This window comes from Pteropus alecto, unplaced genomic scaffold (assembly GCF_000325575.1).
Source record: "Pteropus alecto unplaced genomic scaffold, ASM32557v1 scaffold7, whole genome shotgun sequence".
Classification (NCBI taxonomy): Eukaryota; Metazoa; Chordata; class Mammalia; order Chiroptera; family Pteropodidae; genus Pteropus; species Pteropus alecto.
In genome coordinates this window covers 1969859-1995640 of record NW_006494614.1, presented here as the reverse complement: position 1 = coordinate 1995640, position 25782 = coordinate 1969859, and the positions used below count along the sequence as shown (strand labels likewise).

Sequence of the window (25782 nt, the reverse complement as noted above, 5' to 3'; positions counted from 1 at the left end):
TTTCTTATCTTGCCCATGAACCAAGGAGACCTATATTTGTCATTGGTACTGACTTTATACATAAAAGTATAAAGTCAGTACCAGTTTCCAGTTTATCTGACTTTCCGCAAGGAAGCAGAACCCTTAACTTCTGTTTATAAACCATCTGTATTTACTTGACAAATTAAAGAAGGCTTTAATACTTATCTAAAGGAAGGATTCTCAGAAAACAACATAAGGCACATTCAAAAAGAAATTCAAGACACTAGTCAATATAGCTGGAGAATGTATTTTTATTCTTGCAGTTTTATACTAGGAAGTCAACATTTAATTTAATAATTCATTGTTCACAATTGATTTGTAAAAAAATTTTAAATTTTAATCCTTAAATTGTACACCAATAGCCTATGACTCCAAATTTTATTTCTCACTCTCCTTCAAGTCTGAAGAAAATGATTAATTTATTAAGTTCCACAGACAGCACAGTCCCAATGACATAACATTTAGTCTTAAGTCCTACGCTCATATGAGAATTAAGAATAGCCAGTATCAAACTGGCCTGAAACCTGATTGTGTTCCTGGCTCAGGATACCTGTAATAAATTTGTAAATCCACACTAAGACACAAAAATAAACTAGGATGTGTATGTCATATAAAAAACTTTTCACAGTAGAGTAAAAATTAACATTAAAATATTACTAAATTTCAACCATATTATGGTGTTTTATCCAATTATCCAATTTTGAAATGCCTAATTAACTGTGAATCAAATGCAAATAACTTCATGTAGGATTTTTTAAAAAAAGTTTGCCCAGCATTTCAAAATGGTTACGGAATTAATATAACTTTTAAAATGTCAAAGTATGCTATACATATTGCACTTTTCTGCTAGGCTGGGCTAGTATCTTCCATGGCAAGATACTAAAACTACTGAATAAAATACACTTTTAAATCAATAGGTACTTGATTAATTTCCCTGAAATTATCAACATCATTACCAAAATCTTCCAGGATTTTGTAAGATTTGATTCCTTAAATACAGTTTTAAAGTTTAACTTAAGGAGGGAAAAAAAACCCTCATAATATTTTACTTTTTATGTCCTTTTTTTGGTCCTTCGGTGACCAAAGAGAATTTTAAACAAATTATGCTTTGTGTTTCCTGGCTTAAGAAAAATTATACTAATCAAAAGCTATTAATTTGAAATGTCTGTCTGTAGGTCTCCTTAGAACCTTTCCAAACTTTTATAATGAAGAGATTTTAATCAATTATGTACTAAAAAAAATCAAATTAGCTAAGGAAAACTTATTTTGCAAAAATAAAATCACTTCCCAATATGCTTGACAGAAACAAGCTATTCATTTTCACTTGTGTTCCATTGAAGACATTACTGAAATCTGTCCAATGGTTTATTTCCAACTGGTCCACTACGGAATTCTTCGGAATGTTTTAAGATTGGCTGTAGCTAGAGTTCTGACTTCCATTTGGACCCTGCTCTCCTTCACTGTTCAAGTGGGGAAAAAAGAGATTTTATACCAATTAAAAGACTCATTTTCAACACCCTGATAAGCCTACTAATTTTTTTTTCTCCCTCTTTAATTCCTCCCCGCTCCCCACTTCCACCCCTGACCTATGGATGTTGCCATTTTCCCTTAAGAACTGGATCTCTGAAAGTGGGGTGTCACCTCCCACATGCGGGTGGCGTGCACCCAGGGCCTGGCGCCCCCGGGGCCTGGTGCACCCAGGGTTTGGTCTGTGACTCCACTTGGGGCCGTAACCCAGGACCTTCTGCATGTAAAGCAGACATGCTAACCACTATACTATGGAGCCACCCTCTAAGCCTGCTAATTTTTAAAGTTAGTTATTCTGTGGTACAAATTTATAAAACAATAGCATTCCCAATTATAAGACACAAATGTGGAAAAATTAAAATCCAGAAGACTAACATTTGGTTTTATGTTTTTATTCTTATGTAACTTAGTGTCCTTGCACATAACTAACAAGCATTTTGGAAGTTAGTGTCCATATAAACTCAAAAATTTAAATTAGGTTATGGATTTCATTGTCATTACAGGTATCGCTCAACATATAGATTAGAGCTTCTGAACAAATTTCCTATAATACTAAATCTTACATATAAAATCTTATTCCTAACCAATTATTAAAATCAAGAAGTTATTCCAAAACAAAAAATTGTCCAAAGGCGTACTAAAGTCATATGTAAATACAGCAAAACTTTTTAAATCATAAAAAAAAGTAATTTCCTAGAAAATGCTGAATGTTAAAAATAAAAATAACTAAAACTGAAAATACCAGTAACTGTGGCAACAGGATTATTGCCTTATCTTGTCCATCATCATCTTGTAGCTTCAGGCCCTGCCACTAGTGAAGAATCATTCAGGGAATTTCTGCAAAAAATGCATCCAAAGGTAGCTGTTTGAATGACTGCCTGAAAACAGCTCCTTGTATAAGTATTTATTTTTTCCAAACAGTGACATTAACTAATCAGATCTACAATCTATCTTAATGTTTTATAACTTAATTATTTTTCTTGATAATGAAGATGGGCATTTATTTCCCTCTGACCTTGTTTCCCTACCACAAATGATCTGATGTACAGTGAGAGCTGAGAATCACTGAACTAAATGAAGAGAACCTATTAAAACAATAACAAAAACTCCCTTAGCACAAGTGATTCATATTTAGCAAAATTATGTTATTGTGTGCCATGAATCATTAGGTGACTCAAAAGCCAAAATTCTTTATCTTTACATCAGATCAATAATCTAAGTTTATGAAAACTGCTACTGCAATTTATAAAACAGAGTAATAGCCAGTAATGAAAAAATAAAATGGCACAGAGTCAAACTGATACAAGACCACTACAGAATTCTTTATCCCTGAATTTCAGATGGACTTCCCTAATTCTGTCCTGTGTAAATTTATGTACAATATATAGCCATATGTTGAGGGATACCTGTAATTGACCTGCCACTGCATTAGGAAAAGTTGATAAGTAGATGATTATTTTTTAAAATGAGACATTTTAAAAAGTACCAAATTTTTAAAAAAATAGTATGTATTATGAAGTTTTAAAGAAATTTTAAGGAAAAAACAATGTAATCTATGAAAAATGTGATAATGCATATGTATGAAATAACATAATTAAATGGAATCAGTAAGTAAAGTCTACGAAGTACCTGTTTGGAGGAGGTTTTGGTTTCGGCATCTTACTAAGAATAGTTGCCATCTCTTTTCTCTCATCAAAATTCTTCCACTGCTCATATAGTTTTAAAATAACCCTGATTATTTCCAAAATCTAGAAGAAAATATTTAAAAAGTTCTTACTGGTAATATCAAGCAGCATTTAATATATAAAGAATACACAACACATGCTAGGCATCCCTCAGAAAACAGTGAATAGATCGATCTATGTCCTTCAGTATTCAGTCTAGATTAGATAATCCTTTTAAATATAAAGCAGTATTTTCACCACACTGCTATTTAGGCTTTTCCTCCTAGCTTCTCCTCCATATCCATCTGTCTGCAACTGGTCTCCCTCAATCTGCTGGTATTTCAAACCAAAACAAAATAGTGAGGTACTAGGAATAGAGGTCTACATCATGAAGGAGTTTGCCACTTTAAACTATGTTCCTCTAATACCAATTGTTTCAAGTAATTTAATGGGAGGTAATACACAAAAGATGTTTTGATTCTCTGATAACTACTGTACGTACATATGAGTTAAGGTGCTCAAAAACTGGCAGGTACAAATATGTCATACCCACTTTGCAAATTAGCCCTTTAATCCTCATCTGCATAGATCTAACCTTGGATTAATTTTAATGCTATCAACAACATTTCAACAGGTAGAAAAAAGGGCAAAAACCATTTTCCAGAATATAGGGTGTTTTAGAAGTTTACAATAGTATTTAGTGGTCAGTAGGTAGCTTTTAAAATAATTCTGAAAATTGGAGGCTGCTCTGCAACTAATCAAACCAAAAGTTTACCATTCTGTTTGAGCCTAAACCAAAAAGAGAAATAGAACCTAAATAGCCAACATCAACTCTTCTTGCCAAATTATGTTTCTTCATTTTTTTTTTTTAACCAAAATCTTTTTAGCCTGGTGGACATTATAAATTTTAGGCTCATAATAAGTAAATATGACATTAACTTTAAAATGTTCATATTTATATTCGACAAAGGAATTTTAAAGAATACCTTCTCCATATCCACAGAAAGCTCAGCAAACCACTGTCTCGCATCTTTCTGTTGTACAACACAGGCTACATGCAGGCAAGCTGGAAAAAAAATGAGATAAAGGCCTATGTTTAACTACAAACATGAAATGTGTGGACTCAGAACAAAAGATATTTTCACTTAAAAATTTCATGTATACTTTCTAATATTCTTTTATAAAATTGCACAGGTTCATATAATAGTTACCAGTGACCATCCCATCAATTTGATATGGATAGAAAAAATTACTAGACAATATTAAAGTTCTTGACATTTCCTGCTCCTACTGTTTGCTAGGCATGATGTAGCTGCCTTGAGAATCAGGGCATGTTAGAGAGGGAAAAAATCCAATGCAGAAATCAGAGCAGGGAAATGATCCCTGAACAGTGATACAAAGTAGTGGTTAAAATATAACCACAAGTCAATGTGATGGGGAAAAAACAAAACAAAACGAAACACACAATCAACACACTGATAAATTTCAACAATAATGACTGTTTGGGTATTTCAATTAAAAGTAGTGTTTGTTGCCTCTGCTTTTTTTAAGTTATTAGCACATAATCAAATTAGGTGAAAACTGGGCACACTAGTACAGAATTGGGTTCTGTATAAAAGAGCTTAGAAAAAAATATGTAATAAACTATACATAATTATATACAACTAACAAAGATATTAAAAATGCCCAAAGACAACAATCTACATCACAATTTTGCCCAATATAATTCCTACTGGCAGTATGACTACTCTGATCCCATCCCAGCTTGTTAAGACTTATATTCCCTGGTGTGGTTACACATACGACTTTGCTAAGGATAACATTCTAGACAGTGACTCAAATGTGGACCGATGCACTAGTTGCCCCACGTCAAATGAAGTTATAAAGTAGTACTTAGGTCCAGGAAGGACTGAGAGGCCAAAGAACTAAAATTATAATAATAGGTAATTAAATCAGAGCGGGAAACTATGATAAGGATATATGTAGAGTACATAAGAGATAGAGGAGACATCCTAAACCCAGAGAGAGATGATGTAGAAAGTGTGGTAGGGGAAGGGTGTTGCTACAAAGGTGGTATCTGAGCCAAGTCTTAAAAAAAGGTGAAAGTGGGAACAGTGAATGGTGTATGTGTGTGTGTAATATATAGGGTGTGTGTGTGTGTGTGTGTGTGTGTGTGTGTGTGTGTGTGTGTGTGTGTGTGTGTGTGTGTGTTGGTGGTGAAACAAAAAAGCTCTGGATTTTATACAAAAATTGGGAGGATTACTGAAAAGTTTAATTGGGAGACAAATTCTGCATTTTAAAAAGCTTTATTTCTAGCTCCAGGTTCCTCTACTTTGGCAATGTTGACATCATGGGCTGGACAATTCTGAGACTGGCTTGTGTGCTATAGGATACTTGGTAGCATCCCTCGTTTCTACCCACTAGATACTAGTGGCATCCCACGCCAGTTGTGACAACCAAAACCACCTCCAGACATTGCCAAATATCGCCTGAAAAGTAAAATTATGTCTGGTTGAGAGCCACTAGCCTAGCTCAAGTGTGGAGGATAGACTGGCTGGCTCTCTGAGAACAGGGATGCTGGAGATCAACCAGTCAGGAAGGAGACTACTGTGATAACCCAGACAGAAATAAGATGATGGCTATGAGATTACCAAAGCTACTGTTTACAAATACTTGACAAAAGATATTGGTTACCAACTAGACAGAGGTAGTGAAGGAGATGAAAGAGCCTAACTGCTGCATTTCCAATTAAAGTAACTAGTGCTATTCACCAACCAAGCAAAAATATTAAAAGGAGCATATTTTGGGGCAAAGTGATGAATTCAGTCCTATTCATGAGTCTGAGGTGCCAGTGAGATGCCAAGTGGCACTATCTATAAGGCAGATGGATATAAAGAACTGCTCAGGAGCAAGATCTTGGTTAAATGAAATTTAAATGTTTCAGCATGGAAGAGACAGAACCACAGGCCTCAGTGAGAATGCACAGGAAAAGACAGGAGGGATGGCAAAGATGTGGCATATGGCCTGCTATTCCCTCCTTCCTACCTATGCATATCCCAGCATTCCTTCCCACTAAACCCAGACACCATTTTAGAATCCTTCCAAGTACAGTGCTTTCAAAAAGCCTTCAGTACTACGAAAATATAGGTCGAACTTATTTGCACCCCTGATATAAAGAGGATAAGAAATATTAACATTTAAGGAATAACTGGAAAACAAAAACAGAAACAGTAAGTCTGGACTAGTCAAAGAACTGGGGCCGGGTGTGGGGGGTGGGGAGGGGGCGTGGAATCAAGAGGATAGAATCACAGATATCACCAGAAGAAAGGAAGGCAGGCAACAAACTAACAAGTGCCTAACATGTGCCAGGCAATATTTGATGCTCTATAAGAGATATCTCATTTAATTCTTGCAACAACTTTGTATGGAGTTGTTAGTTAAGGAATTTTACAATTAAGGAAATAAACTCAGGTTACATAATCTCCCCACAATTATAAAGGAAGCAAAGTTTAAATCTAGGATCATCTGAATCCAAAGACTGTGTTCTAACCCATGACAGTACTGCCTTCCACAGATAATAGAATGGTAGCTAACTTCTCCTTCCAGAAAGGCATTAAGGACTACAGAGGCTCCTTTTCTCAACTTCTGAGGACTTAATTGGGCTCAGAAAATAAAAGGCCCTGTTATTTTATATAAGCTACAACTAATATTAGTAGGCTTAATTCAGAACTTTTCCCCCCAAATAAAAATGTTCTATTCAAACACTGGTTGAAATTATTTTAAATGATTAAAAAAAAAAAAAAACTTACCAAAAAAGGGGGGTGGGGGGACAATAATCCTGATTTGTGACAGTTGCAGTTCATATTATTGAAAGTTCACATGCAAGGATTAGTCTATTACTTCATGGAACATAAAAACATAAAGCACAATAGGGTGAAATTTCTTTTAGGACCTAAATAGGTTTATAACAATTTAATTAATAAAGGCACACCATGCTTACATACCTAAAGCTATCATGAAAGGAGGATACAGTAGGCAAAGATCCGTTCTGTAGGTATCATTCACTATCCTCCTATAGAAATGTAAATCATATTATTACTAAAACCAGAACTACCTCATAGGTTTGTACATTTTCCCCCAAAGAGGGCCTTATGTCCCATCTTTGTACACATTTATTTTTCATTTATATTACTGAAGCACAAATATAAAGGTAAAAACATCAAGGGAAAAAGGTATATGAATGTGTCAATAAAAAAAGCATATTTTAATGAATAAAATTACAGCTAAATATGTTTTAAACTCACAATAAATTACAGAGATTTTTTCTAGTTTTTCAAAAATCAGGCAGATAAGAAATCAGAAATTATAGAATGAATTAATACGTATGTGAATACCACCAAAAAGTATTTTGATGTTAAATTGTCTTTTTATGTAAATAGCCTGTTTTTATAATAATCAAAACTTAATGGAAAGATGCATCAAGTAGATAATTTAAAGATCCTTATCATTTTAGCATTTGTACTAATATAGTTATTAAAAATCAATGAGATATTCTGCTCAACATAAAATATCTTGGGGCACTAGTTTAATTATTTTAAAAATACTAAACTTCATATTTAGTTGTCAACCTTCCTAACTAATAACGTTACACTATGAATAACTTCTGTTCTAATTACCATGCAAGGGGAAGCAACATGTCTTCTTGGCCCATGTCCTGCACATACTGGAGCAAAGGTCTATAAGGATGATACACTATCAAGCAACAATCCTAGAAACAGTTTAAAAAATGTGTATGTATAAAAACAGATTTATTACAACACAAAAACCTTATCATTACCCAACTGATTTGTATTGTGTATTTCAAAATGGATTTCTCTAACTCATGCTTGCTTCCCTCTTATTCTCTTAAGCAAGCAGCATGGCAGCCCTAAACTCTACTATAATAGTGAAGGCAGTGCTCTCTCTGGAATATACCTTGGTAAATCGGTTGGCAGTCAGTCAGCATCCATTCCCTTAGAGACTCAAAGTGTCACATCTGCAACACACTGAAACCTCTTATTAGCCTATAAATCCATAATTCTCAACTGGAGGAGCAGAATTCTGCCAAAGACATAATCTATCTTTAAATAACACCACACACATACACAAATTGTGCAAATAATTGACAGTGGTTTAATGTTCTGACTGGTTTGCTTGTAATCCTTTTATTATTGTTACTATAGAACAGAAAAATATTCCCATCCTAAGTAGGATATATGAATTATTTTACAGGCTTCCAAGAGGATACAGGTGATGATACTATTAGGTATTATGATTTCACCATCACGTATCACCTGGATAGTTTTAAAATGCACCTCCCTATAAATCATTTCTTTAAATAATTTGACTTCACTAAATTTGAAAGTAAGTTTTACTCTATTAATCACAGGGAAGAAATATACTTACCATTAGTTCTAAAAGATAGAATTCACATTCTAATATCTGTTTAAAAAAAGATTATAAATGTCAACACGAAACCAAATTAGATGAGTCTACATAATCTAACAACAATCTGTAGACACAGTAATTTTTCACAAAAATTTACTAAAATTTTTAAAAATCAAGAATAAATGCAGTTTATATTAAAATGAACATATATGATGAAAAGTTAATTTTTACTATGAGACAATGCAAGAAATTATGATTACAAAGCATTTTAATCCTTAAAAGGAAAAGCCAGTCTCATATAAACATTCTCGTTTTTCTCAAGTGAATCACAAAGTGCCTTCTTTAATTTCAGCAGGGCAGACGCAGAAGTCTAAGCATTCTTATTACTTATTTTTATTTAAAATCTGCATAAACTTCAGATTTTCCAATATATTTTCCATTTAACAAATGCAAAAATGCAATTATCTCCACTTAAATGTTATTCTTTTTATATTATAAATCAATAAAAGAAAATAATGCTAAAAATTAAGCAAAAAAATATAATTTAAACAGAATGAAGAAATCTCTTGTAGTGTGGAAAAAGACATGCCTATTTAAAAGTCAACAGAAATTTATCTTCTAAAACAATGTAAAATTTCAAATACGGTTTTCATACTATTCCATTACAGTAGTTAGCCCCAGCTGCACATTAATATCACCTGGGAGCTTTTAGAAACTATGTCCCCAGGCCTCAAGCCTGAAAATTCTCATTTTGTTGGTCTGGAGAGGCCCCGACATCAGTATTATTAGGTTCCCAAAGTGATTTAATGGGCATCCAAGGTTTATAACCATACGATGAAGTATTTTTTTAAAATGGTAGATGCACTTTAGCTTTAATTTAGAATTAAAATCTATATTCTTGTAGTACTTGAAACTGCCATTTCTAGAAAACTATTGTTTATTCTAACATAAAATGGAGCTAGTTTATATGCAACTTTGACAAATAGTTTTACTTCATACAATATACTTACATGGTTCATCCTATAAGGAAATTCCTTTGGAAAGGCATATGAAAATCTAGTTTTTACTGTAGAGAACAACAAAAAAAAATTAAACTGAGAACATGAGAGAGTGAATTAACCCCAAATTTCTTTAACACAGTATAGAATATTAAAGGTAGGGCTAAATCATTTTTAATAAGGGTACTTGGAGCTGCTTGGGGACCCAGATTTTTTTGTTTTCAGGCAAGGAGAAAGACTGAGTGGCAGGAAGCCTGCCTCTATTTTACATTACAGAGCCTCAATTTTATATTTAATATAATAAGGGTTCTGCAGCTTAAAAAATAAAGGGATTGGGAAAAAAAATCACTGGCTTTTATCATCTCTAAAAACTTTCCAGCTCTAGGATGGTAGTTTTATTCTTCAGTAATTTAGCTTAGAGGGAACACAGGTTGTATATGTGTTCACATATATATATGTACATACTTGTAAATGCACATATAAATTGGAAGGGTAAGACAACCAAAAAATGTTAACAGTGGTCATCTCTGAAATTTAAGGATTTTTACTAATCTGCACTTTCTAAACTTTTTATAATAAATGGGCATTTATCAGAAGATACATTTTAATAAAAGCACAAATATATATGCAAAGGTCTCTAGGACTTTTTTCATACTACACAAAAACACATACATACAAAACTACTACTCTTAGTCACTAAGAAAGTACAAATGAGAAAACTATTGTCAATCCTCCATCTCCTCAAAATGGTATGAGTACAGACATTTAAGTTCTAAGAAATTTATCAATATTTACTCATTTTATCTTCTCAACAACCCTATGATATAGTTAATATTAGGTGAGGAAACTGAGACACAGAGGTTATATTTTGTTCAATTTGCCACAAAGACAGCACTGGAGCTGAAATTTGAAATCTAAGCTACCTAGGTCTATATAATGCACTATAAAATTTTATGAAATAAAGAAACTAGCCTACTATAAAAGTTTCCTATTCATTGGTAACCAAACACTCTTATGAATATACTTTTAAACTTTGCATGAGAAATAAACAAAACTTGGTTGGTAACAGGTTTTTCACATTTTAAAAAATATATACCTTCTAAAAAATTTGGAAAACAGACTAATACAAGAAGAAATAAGGCACGTATAATCTAGTACTCAGAGATGAGCACTGCTAACATTCTGGTAGATCTCCTTCTGATTGTTTTTACATTTTTTAATAATCTGATTTTCAAAAGGGCAATTCAATACTTCATCAATGTTATACATTTAGTATATTAAATTCTGTGGCAAAATTGTCTACTATTCTTCTATCCTTAAAAAAATAAAATATGACACAGAAAAGACTGAATTAGGTTATTATACTCTTCTCAGAAAGGAGAATGACCCAAAAATATAAAATTAATTTGGCTCGCAAACTTAAAAACATAAAAGTCTTCTTCTGCTTCTTCTGTGTAAGATCACGATAGCAATAAAAATAATAATAATAAAAATATATGAATTATCTTTTGTTAGGTGATGCCTTTTTTCTTAACTTATGAAGACGGAGCATAGCATAATGTTAAGACCTTATATACTTGACAATTGCTACTTTACAATGTTATTTCCTTTATTGCCATAACTCACAGGCAGCTAAATCCTATCTTCTTAGATAAGAACCAGGGCCAAATGGTAAAGCAACTTGCTCAAAGTTATTCAGTTGATGCCTAGTGACAGAACTGGGGCTTAAGATTAGCCTTACTGACTACAGAGTCTGCATTTTTTTCTGCACCATGTTTTTTAATGTGGAGGGAAATTATGTAATTTCCATCTAAGACATACATTACAGTTGCTAAAGAAATAGTTTACTCCACCCACAAGAATGACACAATGGCTAGTTATTAGGAAGCAATAAAATACAATAAAATTGGAAAACGTAATTTTTTACGATTGTAAAATTAAGAGCCAACGAATTGATGTTTTTTCCTAACAATAGTTACTAAGTATTTTTAAACATTAAAAGTAATGTCTTAGAGTTAATACTGTAAGTATTAAACCCAAAATTTTGTATTTTAACTTTATTTTTAGCTAAATACACTAGCCATAAGGGTGAGCTCAGGAGATTTAATGAACCCAACTAATCTCTCACAGATCTCATAAACTAAAAAAAAAAATCTACATCTTATGGAGCTCTCTTTAGAACTACATCGTTAAGCAGGATATACTTTTTGCACTTACATACAGAAGTAGCAGCAGCAGTCAATCTTGTATTTGACACTACTCCAAATTCCTACAGAAAGAGAAGTGGATGAGATCAGGTACACAGAAATCTATGAACCCCATGTTTATATAGTCTTTTCATCTTCTACCTTCTTGAGATATAATGTACTTGAATCTCTCAATGTATTACTTTTCCTTAAAATTGCTACAATTTAAGACAAGTGTTTAAATACTTTTATAATTTAACATCATTGAAAGGTACCAAAATAAAAACCAAGCCCTAAAGGACAGTGATAGTTTCCTGTACTCAAATTAGTTTCCAAGGAGATTTTTTAAATTCTACATTTAAGTGCAAGAATGTTAAGTATGCTTCCTATTCGACTGAACCTGGACTAACAGCTATTTCATACCATTTAATAATAAAACAGTTGAATCTCTGAAGATAAACTTTAATATCACCCAAAGAATTCAAAAGACCACACAGACAATTATTCTTTTTGGAAAGGAAGACAAGAATGACATAGAATAAGACTTCCAATGTGAGTTCCCATTTCCTCTTTGAACTTAATATGCCGCCATTGTAAAAATAACTGAAATTTATGAGGTGATATACCTTATATACATATATAGTCATTTAATTTGATTAAGCTAATTAAATTATTAAAACATTTCACTGTAGAACAGAAAAATCAAGAATTGGTTCCTTACCCTACAAAAGAAACTAGCCTATTCAAATCCCTTCAACCTACATCCTTACCCTTGGGGAAGGAGGGCAGCGTAGGTATGTATGTGTATATCTATATTCACATTTCAACCTCAAACCATAACAACTGAAACTAAAATGTAAACATCTGAGACATGTTCTTAAGTGCCATTTCCATACAATTCCCATACAGCTGGACAAAACACAGAAAGATATGGTCATAGTTAAAGATAAAAAAAAATAATGCTATACCAAATATGAAAAGATACATTTTTTTCTAGGAATAATTTTTTACCCAAAATTCTTAAAGCGAAAACTTACACTCAGTATATCATAAAACAGGATTCTACTCAGTAAATCATATAACAAAAGATTAAGAAGCAAGACAAATTAAAATCCTGAAATTAATCCATAAGTAGTTTATAAAAATCTTGTCTAGGTTCCTATACTGGTTGTGCTTCAGAAATATAAAATTACATATAATATTGGGAAAACCATCCCATAATACAGGCCTTTTATAAACATTATCTTTTCCATTAAAGAAAGCTGATTCTTCAACTACTATTTACAGTTAGAAAACCTTAACCTCTAGAAAGCTTGTCTTAATTAATTTCTAATAGAGTTAGGTAATAGGTAGGAAAGATGTCATGAATAATTCCAGATAATGACTAAAACAAAATTCAAAATGAGTACCAAAAGTACAAAATTCAAAATGAATACTAGGTTAAAATTACGTTTAATATTCAAGAATACAATTACTATTCTAAAGACATAATTTAAAAATAGAAACACGAAGGTTTCCTAATGCTAAAGATTGCATGGATTATTATGAAAACCAGTCAATATCTGCTACTATTGTCTGGATTTTACCTATGCTCTCTCAAAAATACTGAAAAGGTAAATAAGGTGAGTAGAGATTTGGTTTCAGCTGCAAGTTTCCATCTCTCTTCTTTCTTCCTCACTGCTGAAATGATTCCTCATTAGAATCTACATAGTTAGAACCACCCTAAATCATTGCCTTCCCTTCTCTCTTGTTTTCTTTATGGCATGGTAGGCAGCCAATCACCAGGAGGCAGAGAGGCGAATACAAGAAAACACAGGAAGCATAGGGTGAAGGGGGACCTTCTCAGGCTATATAGTAAGAAACTGTAGCACTTATGGAATACTACTTAGTGCCAAACAATACATGTCTTAAAGGCCGTAGAGCAAAGCAGTTAAAAACATGGGATTAGGACCTAGACTCCCAGGGTTCAAATACTGGCTCTGCTGTTTACCAGCAGTATGATTTTAGGAAAGTTTCTTAATCTCTTTGTGGTTTAGTTTCCTCATTTATAAAATGAGGATATAAATACTATATATCTCAGAGTTTATTATAAGAATTAAGTTAGTTATAGTTGTAAAAGGACTTAAAATTAACACTTGGTACACAATAAGTGGCATATAGTATTTGTTAAATGAATATATAAAAATATATGTTAATTTGATTTTATACAAATTTCAACATATTGCATAAGTCTCCATCTGTTATTTTTACATCAGTAATGTGAAAACTGAGGCAGACTAGCCAATATGCATTGACTATATTTTGATGAAAAACAGAAAATTATTTCATACCTCTACTTTGGATGCCAAAAACACACATGTAGGAGCCATTAATACAGGATCTATACTTTTCAAAGAATACCTAAAACACGATAAAACAAAATTAAATGAAGAAAACACACCAGAAAAATCAAGATAACTCTATGGCAAACACATGATTCATTTATACTAAGGTTCATCAACATTAGATAAGAGTTTCAAATAAGCATAACATATTCCCAAAATAAAACGGTCCTACCTGGCATAGAATCTCTTGAAATAGACCGTAGCGGTGGCAATAACTTGTTGTCTTAATTTAAGATGTTCACCTAATGCTTGGATAACTAAAGGAAAAATAAAGTTTTAAATGTATCTTCTGGTATCACTATAACATTAACATTGAGCATTAAGTTCTGTTTTGTTAGACCATAATTATATTCATTTTTAATATAGAGAAAAATCTGCACATGCTAAAAAGCTTTATTTGGATCACAGTGGTCTAGTCTTAGAATTTGCAAATTTATTCAAAAATATATAGGTATGGAAAACAACAACAAAAAACAGAAATTGCCCACAGCAAACACTATTCTTATATTAAGAAGGTTGAATGATAGCTATTTCTAATCTTCCAAGTTTTTTCAATGCCTTTCATATTATTTTTAAAACATAAAAATATTAAACACCTATCAAACTCTTTCTAACCTCTGTTATAAAGTTTATTTAAAAATCCATAATGAATCCTCAAAACAGAGAGGTAGGTTTGTAGAAAAGTGAACTGAAGGTTAGAAAGGTCATGTGACGAAGCTACCATGTGGCAGAGCAAGGATCTTCTGTTTCTAAATTCCCTTCCCACCAAAGCAAATTTGTAAGATAGAAATGCTCAATATAGGATATTAATCCAAAGAATCATTTATCTTCAAAGTACTCTGGTTTAGCCAATCTTAAATTGGATTTATACACTTGAAACCTATAGAATTTTATTAACCCATGTCACCCTAGTAAATTTTTAAAAATTAAATTTGGTTTAATAATGCATGGTAATGGCTTGGAGAGACTAATGAACACTTTGAAACTATCTTGAGTGTCTCTGACATGTAATATTCAAAAAGACTTTATTTAGATCACCTAAAAACAAAAGATAACTGAATATGAATTGTAAAAAAAATACATTCATAAATAAAAATGTTAAGTAGAGACTAAAACAGCTCATCACAAATTACTATACAAAACTATTTTAATTCAGAGGTAATCAACTGTATCATTTAAACCAATTAAAAAGTTTTTTTACCGTTTGTAAAAAATATTTGTAATTTCCAATATTCTTCCTCTGAAAGAAACTTTAAGTCCTTTTGGCGTTCCTTCAACAGATCTTGTTTATCCAAAATCCATTGCAAACTAGAAGAAGCAAAAATGTAAGACATGCAGAGAAAATCAACTAGCTAAGTCAGAGAAAACACTCTAAGATTGAACAGATTATTAACTTCCTGAGAAATACGAAGCACAACTAACCCTGAAAGACAGTATTTTCTACATTTCTTGAAACTCCAACACCAATAATTATCTCACTAATGTAAATATGCCCTGAAAAAAATTCTGCTCTAATCTTTTCTCCTTTCGCAGTCTCAGTCTCTCTTCTTCCTCTGTCACTAGCTTAGAACTGTATTTCATAGATTCTAAGATTGTGATAAAAAGATGCATCTTACAATCTCTTAGCCCTTTAACTGGAAGTATGTTTATTCTTTCTTAGTAATACATAAAATAATGGTGAAATTATTTGGCACTGATTGATTGTGCCCTTAGAATTGATGAAGTATATTTTTCATCCACTGTTCTTGAGTAACTATTTAATTTCCCTACCTCACAATTCCAATCATGTTAAAAGCTGCTTCGGAATTTATTAAACTGATAGCCTCCTCCTGCCTAGTCCTCTATTTTTAACCAGAGATATGAAACTGACAAGACCTCCCAAAATATTCTGCAAGATGCTTGTTACTGTATGTACTCTTTATATGTCAATGAATTTCTTATTCAGCATCCTTTTAAATTGCTGAACAGAATTATGAATGGATCATTATTTATTTCATTAATCCCTATTAATAGACATGTAGGTTATTTTTTTCACTATTACAAGTAATATTTTAATGAATACCTTTGTAATTTATCATTATATATTTGATTAATAATATATTTGGAATAATTTCCTAGAAGTAGAACTGATGGGTCAGTTTTGCTGGTAACTTTGACATAAATTGTCAGTTTAAGTAATATAAAAGTCATACCAATTTCCATCCTTATTAACAGTACATAGATGTGTCTTAAATATTTAACCCTCTGGGTTGCTGCCAATCTTTTAAATATTTTACAACTTAAAGGCAAATTAGTATCTTACTATTTTTTTTAAGTGTACATCTGAGGTTAAATATTTTTCTATATCTTCAATGGCCATAGTTCTTTTGTACACTATAATTTTAAAATGACCATTTTTCTAATGATGGTCTTTTCTTATGATTAAGAGATTCTTCTGATTTAAAATTTGTATATTATGAATATCTGTCAAATATGCTGCAAACATTCCTCAAGTTTAGCATACTCTCAATATTTATTTGTAATACAGAAATGTGAATCACTTATACATTCAAATCTACCTATATTTTACTTTGATTTTATGCTTGTCACGCATGAGGCCTTCCCTGACACAAAATGATAAATATATGTATTTTTCACTCATGTTTTCTAATACCTTTAAGGCTTTTTTCTTTCAATTTGTGATCCAACTGGAATTTATTTTGGTACAGAGTATAAAGTAGCTTCCAGCTAAATGTTTTGTCAAATGGTTATCCAAATGTCACCAAGTATTCCCTGATGTATAATCTTATCATTGTATTTAGGTCTTCTTTATAACTTCCTATTTTAATTTGTTTCTTATTCTTATACCATATTTTAAAGCATATAAAATTAAGTAATTAAAATCTGGTATGGAAAATACCCCCTTGCTACTACTCTTCAGAAAATTTCTGGCTGTTCTATTACAATTATTCTAAGACCTGAATGTTAAGTCCCAAAAGAGAAAATCCACTCAAAATTTTGTTTGGGACTGCATTAAATTTAAAGATCGATATAGGGAATAATGATACTTTCCTATGCAAAAGATCAAACTCCATTTATCAAAATCTTTATGCTCTACAAAAGAATTAAAATTTTTTCTTCCTGTAGGCCCTATACATTTCTTAGGTTTATTCTTGAGTATTTTATATTTTCTGTTGCTATTATAAATTATATTTTTCTATAATTCAAGAGAAAGCTTTCTATTTTTATGTTCTGAATTGGTGACATTATTAAACCTTTAATATTTCTAATAATTTTTCAACTAATTGAATTTTCTAATTTTATCTTCACATATTGATAATTTCACTCTTTTTATATCTCATTCTTTCAATTGCATTGAGTGGTATATTTAAACCATGTTAAAAATGCACAGTAATTTTCTTAATGATTCACCATTAAATATATCTTGTTGATGTTTTGATGTTTTTACTATGTTAAGAAAACATTCTATTTGATGTCTTTTTGATGCCTTCACTGTTTAACAGATTTCCTAATATTAACTTATTTCTATAATAAAATCACTGTCATTCTTTATACTTTAATGTAATGCTGGTTTCCATTTGGTAATATTTTATGAAGTTTACATCAATATTTGAAAGTGAGACTGTTTTTAGTGCTACCTTTGCTAGAATTTATTGGCATTATTGTAGCTTCATAAAGAAAACTAGAAAGCTTTCTCTTTATGTGAACTAGACCAACTGCAATATCAGGTCCTCTTCAAAGTGGGAAATATTTACCCATAAAATAATGTGGGCCTGGAATATTTAAGTAGCTCTCTGGTAACTTTCTTAATTTGTTTTGGCTTTCAAATTTATTACCATGGAGATAACCCAAAGATACATCTGAGTTTATTTACTTTTCTAATCCCTAATCTTGTGTTTCTGTGTTATCCCTTTTTTACTTTGATTCAACCAGCAGTAGTTTAGTCTACTGTTCTGGTTTTCCCTCCAAAGGAACCAGCTCTTATAATTTCTGACTATATTTTTTTCCTTTTAATACATTAATATCTAGGTTATCTTTTTCTTTTTTTCTTAGGTTTATTTCACTGTTTCCTTTTTAATATTCTTAAATAGAATATTTCCTTTCTTTTTCAAATATTCAGGATATTAACTTTCTTATAAATTTGGTTCTGAATACAATATATGGATATACATTGATCTCATGCTATTTCTTTGATATTATGTAACTATTTTAAGTTTCCTCTTTGATACAATAAAGTATCCAGAGTTGATTTTATACTTTTAATTTTTGTTACCTGTTTATTAATTCATTCAGTCTATCAGCAAGTATTTAGTGTCCACCTAGTTAGACTGCATCTGGTCTAAGAATGTATTGTGTTCTAACAAAACTTTCTGGAAAATATTGTGATATGCTCTGTTCCAGAATTATCATTAATTTCATCTCCACAATCATTTTATGTTTTTTAAAAAAAAATAATTTCACAAATATTTAAAAGTTTTTCCTTATGGCTAGAATGGAGTATAAACCAAGAAGACATAAATAGTACATTTCATCAAATTTAAGATGACACTGATTTTAAGACTCGCCATTATTTCATGTGCTACTAAAAAAAAGGGGCCATGCTGATTTCAGGAATGTTAAAATGTGCATCTTAAAGCCCTGAAATACAGCATATTTCATGATGATTTTCCTTTCATCCATATCATCTAAAACAATGGCTTTTGTAATTATTTCATTTTCCCAGAACTGTCCTGTCTTTCATACTTGCTACCTTTTGCATATCACGGACTCCATGTTTCTCAAGGAATATGAGTAAAGAAAAGTGTAGTACTCCTTCCACCAGCACTATTTGAATTGGGAGACAAGGGCAGTTTCAAAAAAAGCACATTTAATATTATAATTTTATACTTGAAAAGTGAAAAAATAATTTTTTACAAGATAGATCCTGCCCCCCTTTTGACAAGCATTCTGACTACGGCATAATGCTTATCAAAAGTTGAAAAAGTCTATAATCAATAGCTAAGCTGTCAATTCTCCTACTTTCTATCAGTTTATCAGAACACCTCTTCTCCACTACCTAAATTTTCTGTATTTTAATTTTGCCCAAGCAAATATTTCAGTGAGTCAAACAGTGTAAAATAAAAATATGAAAGTAAAAAATTAGAAGTAAAGCTTCAATGGCATTTCATTTCCACAGAATCACTCTACAGCAAGAGGAAAAACTGTTTTCTGAAAATAGGTTTCCAAGTCCATTGTTCCTTTCTTTCTCCTGCAAAGGGCTAAAAAAAGAATGAACAATAGGAATCCATCTTTTTCACAGAATCAAAATCTAAATTAGTTACTATCGCTCCCAGCATTAAAAAATTTTATATTAAGATATAATCTTTATCATGTTGTGTTCATCTTCCAAATGCACAGTGGAAAGTAATCAAATTTCAATCAGTCTGATCACCCACCTTCCTGGCTCTTAAACAAATGTATTTAGGGGAAAATGTTTTTAATACTACTCTAACTCTTCCACAGTCAGTGACAGAAACAAAAATTTATTCATGAAAAGGGTTAAAGAAATCGGCGATGTCACTGGAAAATACACTCTTAAAATATAAGGCAAAAACTAATGAAGTGGATAAATTTTGAGAGCACCTGCCATATACCTTACCAACATAAAACTCCATGTAGGCTTCAGGTAGTGGCAGGAAGCGGTTAGTGAGAAGACACAAACCTGATTCCCCCTCTCCTCGGAATAATATTAAATTCTCTCAAGACAGAAGGTGAATGACAAAAGACTACGATGCCGACCCACTGAAGAGATCCCAGGCAAAAAGTGAACCACAACTGTCCTGAAGAGCCAGCCTCACAGTCCTGAGACTGTATCACACTTTCCATACCAGTGACCACCTCATCCTACCCCAAATCCCCTCCAGGCCTAGCTAATCCAAGAATCCGAAATTAAACCACCGAACCCTTCTACCTCGGAGACTGAACCCCTTTCCTCCACCCTTGCCGCTCACAGACTTTGGCCACCACCAAGACCACCACCACAAGCGAAACCCGGCCAGGGGGCGGGGAGAGAGGAGTTGCCAGAGAAAGATGCATCTCGCTTCCGGCTGCCGCCGCCGCCGCCGCCTCCCGGGAGACTCCGCGGCGCTCAGGACAGGGGCCAGGATCCAGGCCAAGGGGAGTCGCAGGCCCCGTCCGCACCGCCCCCCAAAAGCCCGACCAGGGTGAAAAAACGGAAGATCACTTACTAATGGGAGCTCTGCCAAAAGTTCCCTGCCATGGAACACAGCTTGTCCTGATAAAAAAGCACCAGCCGGCGAAGCGGCCCGCGGAGCGACCATAGACCCAGCCCGCCCGGTAACCGCGCTCCTCGATCTGATCTGCTCGACTCCGCTCCTCGGCGGCGACGGTGAGAGGAAGAGGATAGCACCCTATTCTTCTTGACGCCGGCCAGCAACACTCTACTGTGTAAACCCGTTCCTATGGATAAATGTTCCGGCCGTAGCGGAAGAAGCCTATGTACGCCCCGAGATCGTGGATTGGTCCTCATGAAGGCTCGCGGCGGTCGGAAGGCTCTCGCGAGAGCTTCGCGCCAGTTCGGGTCCGGAGCCCACGTGGCTTGGTCTTTCGGAGGCAGTACTGATTCGCTGAGTGGGTTTGGAGTGGGGAAGCGTCGTACAGGCTTCCTAAGCAGCATGGTGGCATTGTATTAGTTTTAATGACTTCAGTTCTCTCTCCTGCGATTGTTAAAAGAAATAAAGATTATTTTTTGACTTCAAGGACCTACCAAAATCTACATATTCACCGAGCTGAATATGGTCTTAACGCAGTTCCTCTGGAGTGAAACGGAAACATTTAGAGTAACAGTATTTTATTTTAATGCCATTTTTGCAGAATGGCAAAAAGCATTTTTCCTTTATTATATGTATATTATATATGTGAATATATGTATATGTGTACACATTCACATATATGTACCAAATAGAAACATACAGCCAAAATTCTATAATTTATAAGATGAAATCATCTGTATTTCTTATTTCTATTATCATTGTGACCTTGCAAAACTTAAGTTATTGTAAAACTATTTTGCCAAAAATTGGGCACACCTGAAAGTTATTGATAGAAAATCAGTTTTCTGAGGTAGTTTGGGACTATTTTTCACACTGTTGGTGGAGACCAATTAGAGTGTGGTGGCATTAAGTTAGTATGATAAGCATTTTCCTAAATGAAAATTTAAAAATCAGGTATTTTAGAAATATCAAGGGTATTATTTTAAAGTTTTCATTCAGGTGTATATGTTTATATGTGCTACGTCAAGATGTGAAATGCTGCTTAGTAGCTTAACATAAAAGTATTTTTATGTTAAGTAAACTTTATGGGAGTGAAGTAACATAAGTATTTTTATGTTACTTCACTCCCATAAAGTCCCATAAAGTCTGATGTGGATTAAATTCTTTTCTTTAATGATTGAACTTCAAGGATCTAGTATGTTTCTATCTTTCAACTGCTTCATCTTGGTTCTTTGCCTCCAGGCTTAAAATCTTTCTAAGCAGAGTGGCCAGGACTTTCAGGGGCCCTTAATTCTTGCATACCTGTTTGATATCTAATTCTGCACTTTTCTTCCCACAAAACTATGAGTTCTCTCATCTTTGTATTGCCATTAGTTCAGGGCATAACATATAGGCACAGAAATTACTAGTATTTGGGGAGTGGGGTGATTAGAGAAAAAAATAAAACATTCTGGACAAAAAATTAGGTTGAAAAGTAGTAACTATTTAGAATACAAAATTAAATCATAACAAATTACTACAGCCTTGAAGATTCAGGTCTCTTCCTTCTTTGAAGTCTTTTAGGCAATTTTACCTGAAATAATACATAGGAATGTTTCTTGTCTACAACCTGGTTTCTGTTTTCCATCCAGAACTCCAAATACCCAGCAGCTCCCAGTGCTCCCAGTGGCCACCCAAGTCAGGGGCCTGAAGTTTAGGCTTCACTGGTTTCAGAGTAAATCATCTCTGTGGGTACTCTATAAATGTAGGTTGAATTAAATTACTTGAACTAAAAGCTAAGTTCATTTAAGGATATATGGTGGAATAGAGCAATTTACAAAAGCTTTTAAAATGCCTAGGTATCCAGCTTATCTAGATGTGAAAGATGATGGGCCATGTAGGTTTGCTTCTTTTGCTGATAATTTTTTTAACTTCTTTATAGTTTTAGGAATATTATTTCTCAGTCCTCATACTTAATGTAATTTAAACTTATTGGAATCACTCAATCTTGTTCCTTCTAATTTTTCATTTGCCTTTCAAATAGGGGTATGATCAATAAATTCTCGATACTAATGTTGATTCTCCTGTGACAAAAAAGCATTTATTCTTTTCCCCACAATATTTTCTTCAGTAGCATGAACAATTTCTCAGAAACTAGAGCCTAGAAACTTAGTGGCTTTATCAAGCTCATTTAGCTAGTTAGTGGCAAGAACAGCTAGAATCTAGTTCTGATTTCCAGTGCAATGAGCTTTTTGCCCAACTATACAGTTTCAATAAAACTATAATGACTAAACTACTGTAAACATTATTCCAGGTGTGTAGAAGTTTCTCCTCCCAAACACTATTGCCGAAGACCATCTTCTCAGTTTTAATTAAATTATTATTGTAATTTGTTTTGGTACTAACAGTCTTTATTGTGAAAATATTCTTTCCTCTATCTAGTTATTCATTGTGCCACCCTTTATTTTAATTCTTGCATACCTGTACTTATTGAAAGTGATAAAGCATACTAGTTAGGAACTGAGTCTCTAAATTAGACTGATTGGGTTCAAGTAATAGCTCTGGCACTTACTTGTTGTATGACTGCCTCAGTCAACTCAGAGTGCTACAACAGAATACCATAATCTGGATGACTTAAACAACAGACATTTATTTCTCATGGTTCTAGAGACTGGGAAGTTTGGGATCAAGGTGCCAGCCTTGTTTCAGGTACCTGGTGATTCAGTTTCTGATGAGAACCATCTTCCTGGCTTGCAGATGGCTGCCTTCTTGTTGAGTCCTCACATGGCAGAGAGAATAAAGGACACTAATCCCATCATGGGGGCCCAACTTATATGATCTCATGTAAAACTAATTAACTCTCAAAGGCCCCATCTCCAAATACCATCACATTGGGGATTAGAGCTTTAACAGATGAATTGTATGTGTGGTAGAGTGGGGGACATACATTGGATCTACAACAGTAACGTTGGTCAAACTACTTAGATACACTGAACCTCAGTTTCTTCATCTGTAAAACAGGTATAATCATAGCTCCTAAGTCATAGGTTCTGGTGAGGTTTAAATAAACTTTAAATGAAATTACAATAGTGCCTGATACATAGTAAGAGCTCAATAACTCTTACCTTTTATTTTTCTTCTACTCTTAGGTTTTATTATTTAAAACAAGTTTAGATTCTGCAATATGGACTATAAAAGGTTCCATTTTCATAGATAAGGAAAATAGTGCTACCTTTATACAAGGAAAGAGGTATTCTACCACTTAACACTAGCCCTTGACACTTAAGTGCATTTGTACTCCACAGGGAACAATAATCAAGTATGTTGATTTACAATGCACCTGTGTACCCATATTCTTATTGTTGGAAGATTCCCAGGACCAAGAAATGGCCCATCTCCAAGAAGATAGCCCAGAACAAAAAAAAAGTCTAAATAATTAGTAAAAATCTTAAGTTCAGTCAAGGTGATCCAGCTGGGAAAGCCTGTCTACACTGTGATTGTAACTACAAGTTTATACCAACTTATTGTATTATTTTGCATAAAAAGAAGGTATTCAATGAAAGGAAAGTTAGGGATTTATAAATGAAAGTCAGGTCAAATTTGGGGTGTCTCTGTGTGTTTTCTATTGCTCCCATAACAAAATACCACAGACTTAGTGTCTTAAAACACAAATTTATTATCTTATAGTTCTGGAGGTCAGACGTCCTAAATGGGTGGGTCTCACTGGCTAAAATATGTCAGCAGGGCAGTATTTCTTCCTAGGAGGTCTAGAGGAGACTGCTTTCCTGCCTTTTTCAACTTCTAGAGGCTGCCCACATTGTTTGGCTTATGCCCCACTTTCATTTTCAAAGCCAATAATGGCCAATTGACTCTGACATAGCATCACTCTGATACTTACTCTTTTGCTTCTTTTTTTCATATTTAAAGTGCCCCTGTGCTTACTATTTAGGGCCTTCCTGGATAATCTAGGATACTCTCATTTTAAATTTAATTCATTAGCAACCTTAATCCCATGTGCAACCTTAATTCCCCTTTGGTATGTAATCTAACTTATTTACAGATTCTGGGGATTAGGATGTGGACATCTTTCTGGGGGGGAGCGTTATTCTGACTTCTGCAGTTCCTTCAGCTTGTTCAGTGGCTCTGGCCCACAGACTTAAGCATCTAGGCTCCTCAGCAGTTATGTTCTTAGAATAGAAGGACATGCACCGGAGCGTTATAACTGATAGCACTAATTACAACAGACTCCCATTGATCAAAATTGTATGCTTACCAAGCAATCTTACAATAATATGGTTTTCCATGTGGATTTGCCTTTAGAAATATAATGCTTTGAGCAGTGAACAAAAGTATCTGGTTAATTTTGCAATCATTATTATCCATATAAATCAATACATTTATATTGAGATTTTAATATATTAATTTCTGTAGCCGTGATTATTGTGTGTTCAGATCTAAAAGACAGTCTAGATTTGGTAAGCTCAGGTTTCTGAGTCTGCAAGAATGAAGGCAAGATCCTCAGACCCTGAGAAAGACCATCTATCTCAGTGATCTTCCCAAATGATTGAAATCTGATTTTAATAAACTTTCTCTTCAAACTGAAACAGAATGGATCTCACCATATGGGTATGGACTGAATGCTCTCCTAACTTCTTGCAGGACATCCTTTATCTCTGGAACATTGGACAATTCCCTTCCTTATTATTCATTCTTATTTCAAGTCTGTATATAGGCATACCTCATTTTACTGTGCTTCACTTTATTGCACTTCACAGATGTTGTGATTCTTTTTACAAATTTAAGGCAGGACTCTCCACCAACAAACAAAAAGATTATGATTTGCTTTACTGTGATACTTGCTTTATTGTGGTGGTCTGGAGCTGAACCAGCAATATCTTTGAGGTATGCCTATATTTTAATTAGACTCTTTTGATTGCTAAAATTACTTCCAGAAATTTATAGTTTACTATGAAAAGAAACATAGATTGACACTAGAATTTTAGCTAGAAAACTGTTTAGAATTGAGGCATAATTCACTCGGTGTGTTTTCTTTGTTTTCTTGTTCCCAACTGGCCCATATTATCTCCTCATTCTGTTTACTTCGTAGTCTTTGCTCTCTGTAACTTAGTGTGTATGCTCTTCAATTTTTCTCTACATCATAAACTTTTACCTTCATTTCCACTCTACTACATTCTCTACTTATTTCTTTTGTTTGCTTTTATATATATATATAATATATATATAGCTACAGGTCACACACACACACACACACGAAGTATTTTCTGGGGCTATGCACACCTAAAAGCAGCCCTGATTAGAATTAT

General features: G+C 33.3%; 1 protein-coding gene across 2 annotated transcripts; it reads right to left on the bottom strand.

Annotated features, from left to right (window-relative positions):
• Positions 1-252: 252 nt before the first annotated feature.
• On the bottom strand, positions 253-20731 carry CCNC (cyclin C). 2 transcript variants are annotated; one of them, XM_006926274.3, is made up of 12 exons: positions 20435-20723; positions 15409-15515; positions 14380-14464; positions 14154-14223; positions 11855-11906; positions 9650-9705; positions 8658-8693; positions 7889-7980; positions 7217-7284; positions 4199-4278; positions 3178-3296; positions 253-1481 (listed from the first exon to the last, which is right to left on the bottom strand). In XM_006926274.3, the coding sequence occupies exons 1-12, from the start codon at positions 20464-20466 to the stop codon at positions 1427-1429; spliced, it is 852 nt and encodes a 283-aa protein (XP_006926336.2). In that variant the 5' UTR covers positions 20467-20723; the 3' UTR covers positions 253-1426. The 2 variants fall into 2 exon arrangements, with proteins under 2 accessions (XP_006926336.2, XP_015456077.1); XM_015600591.2 differs by lacking the exon at positions 253-1481 and adding an exon at positions 1925-2385 and having other exon boundaries at positions 20435-20731.
• Positions 20732-25782: the final 5051 nt, after the last annotated feature.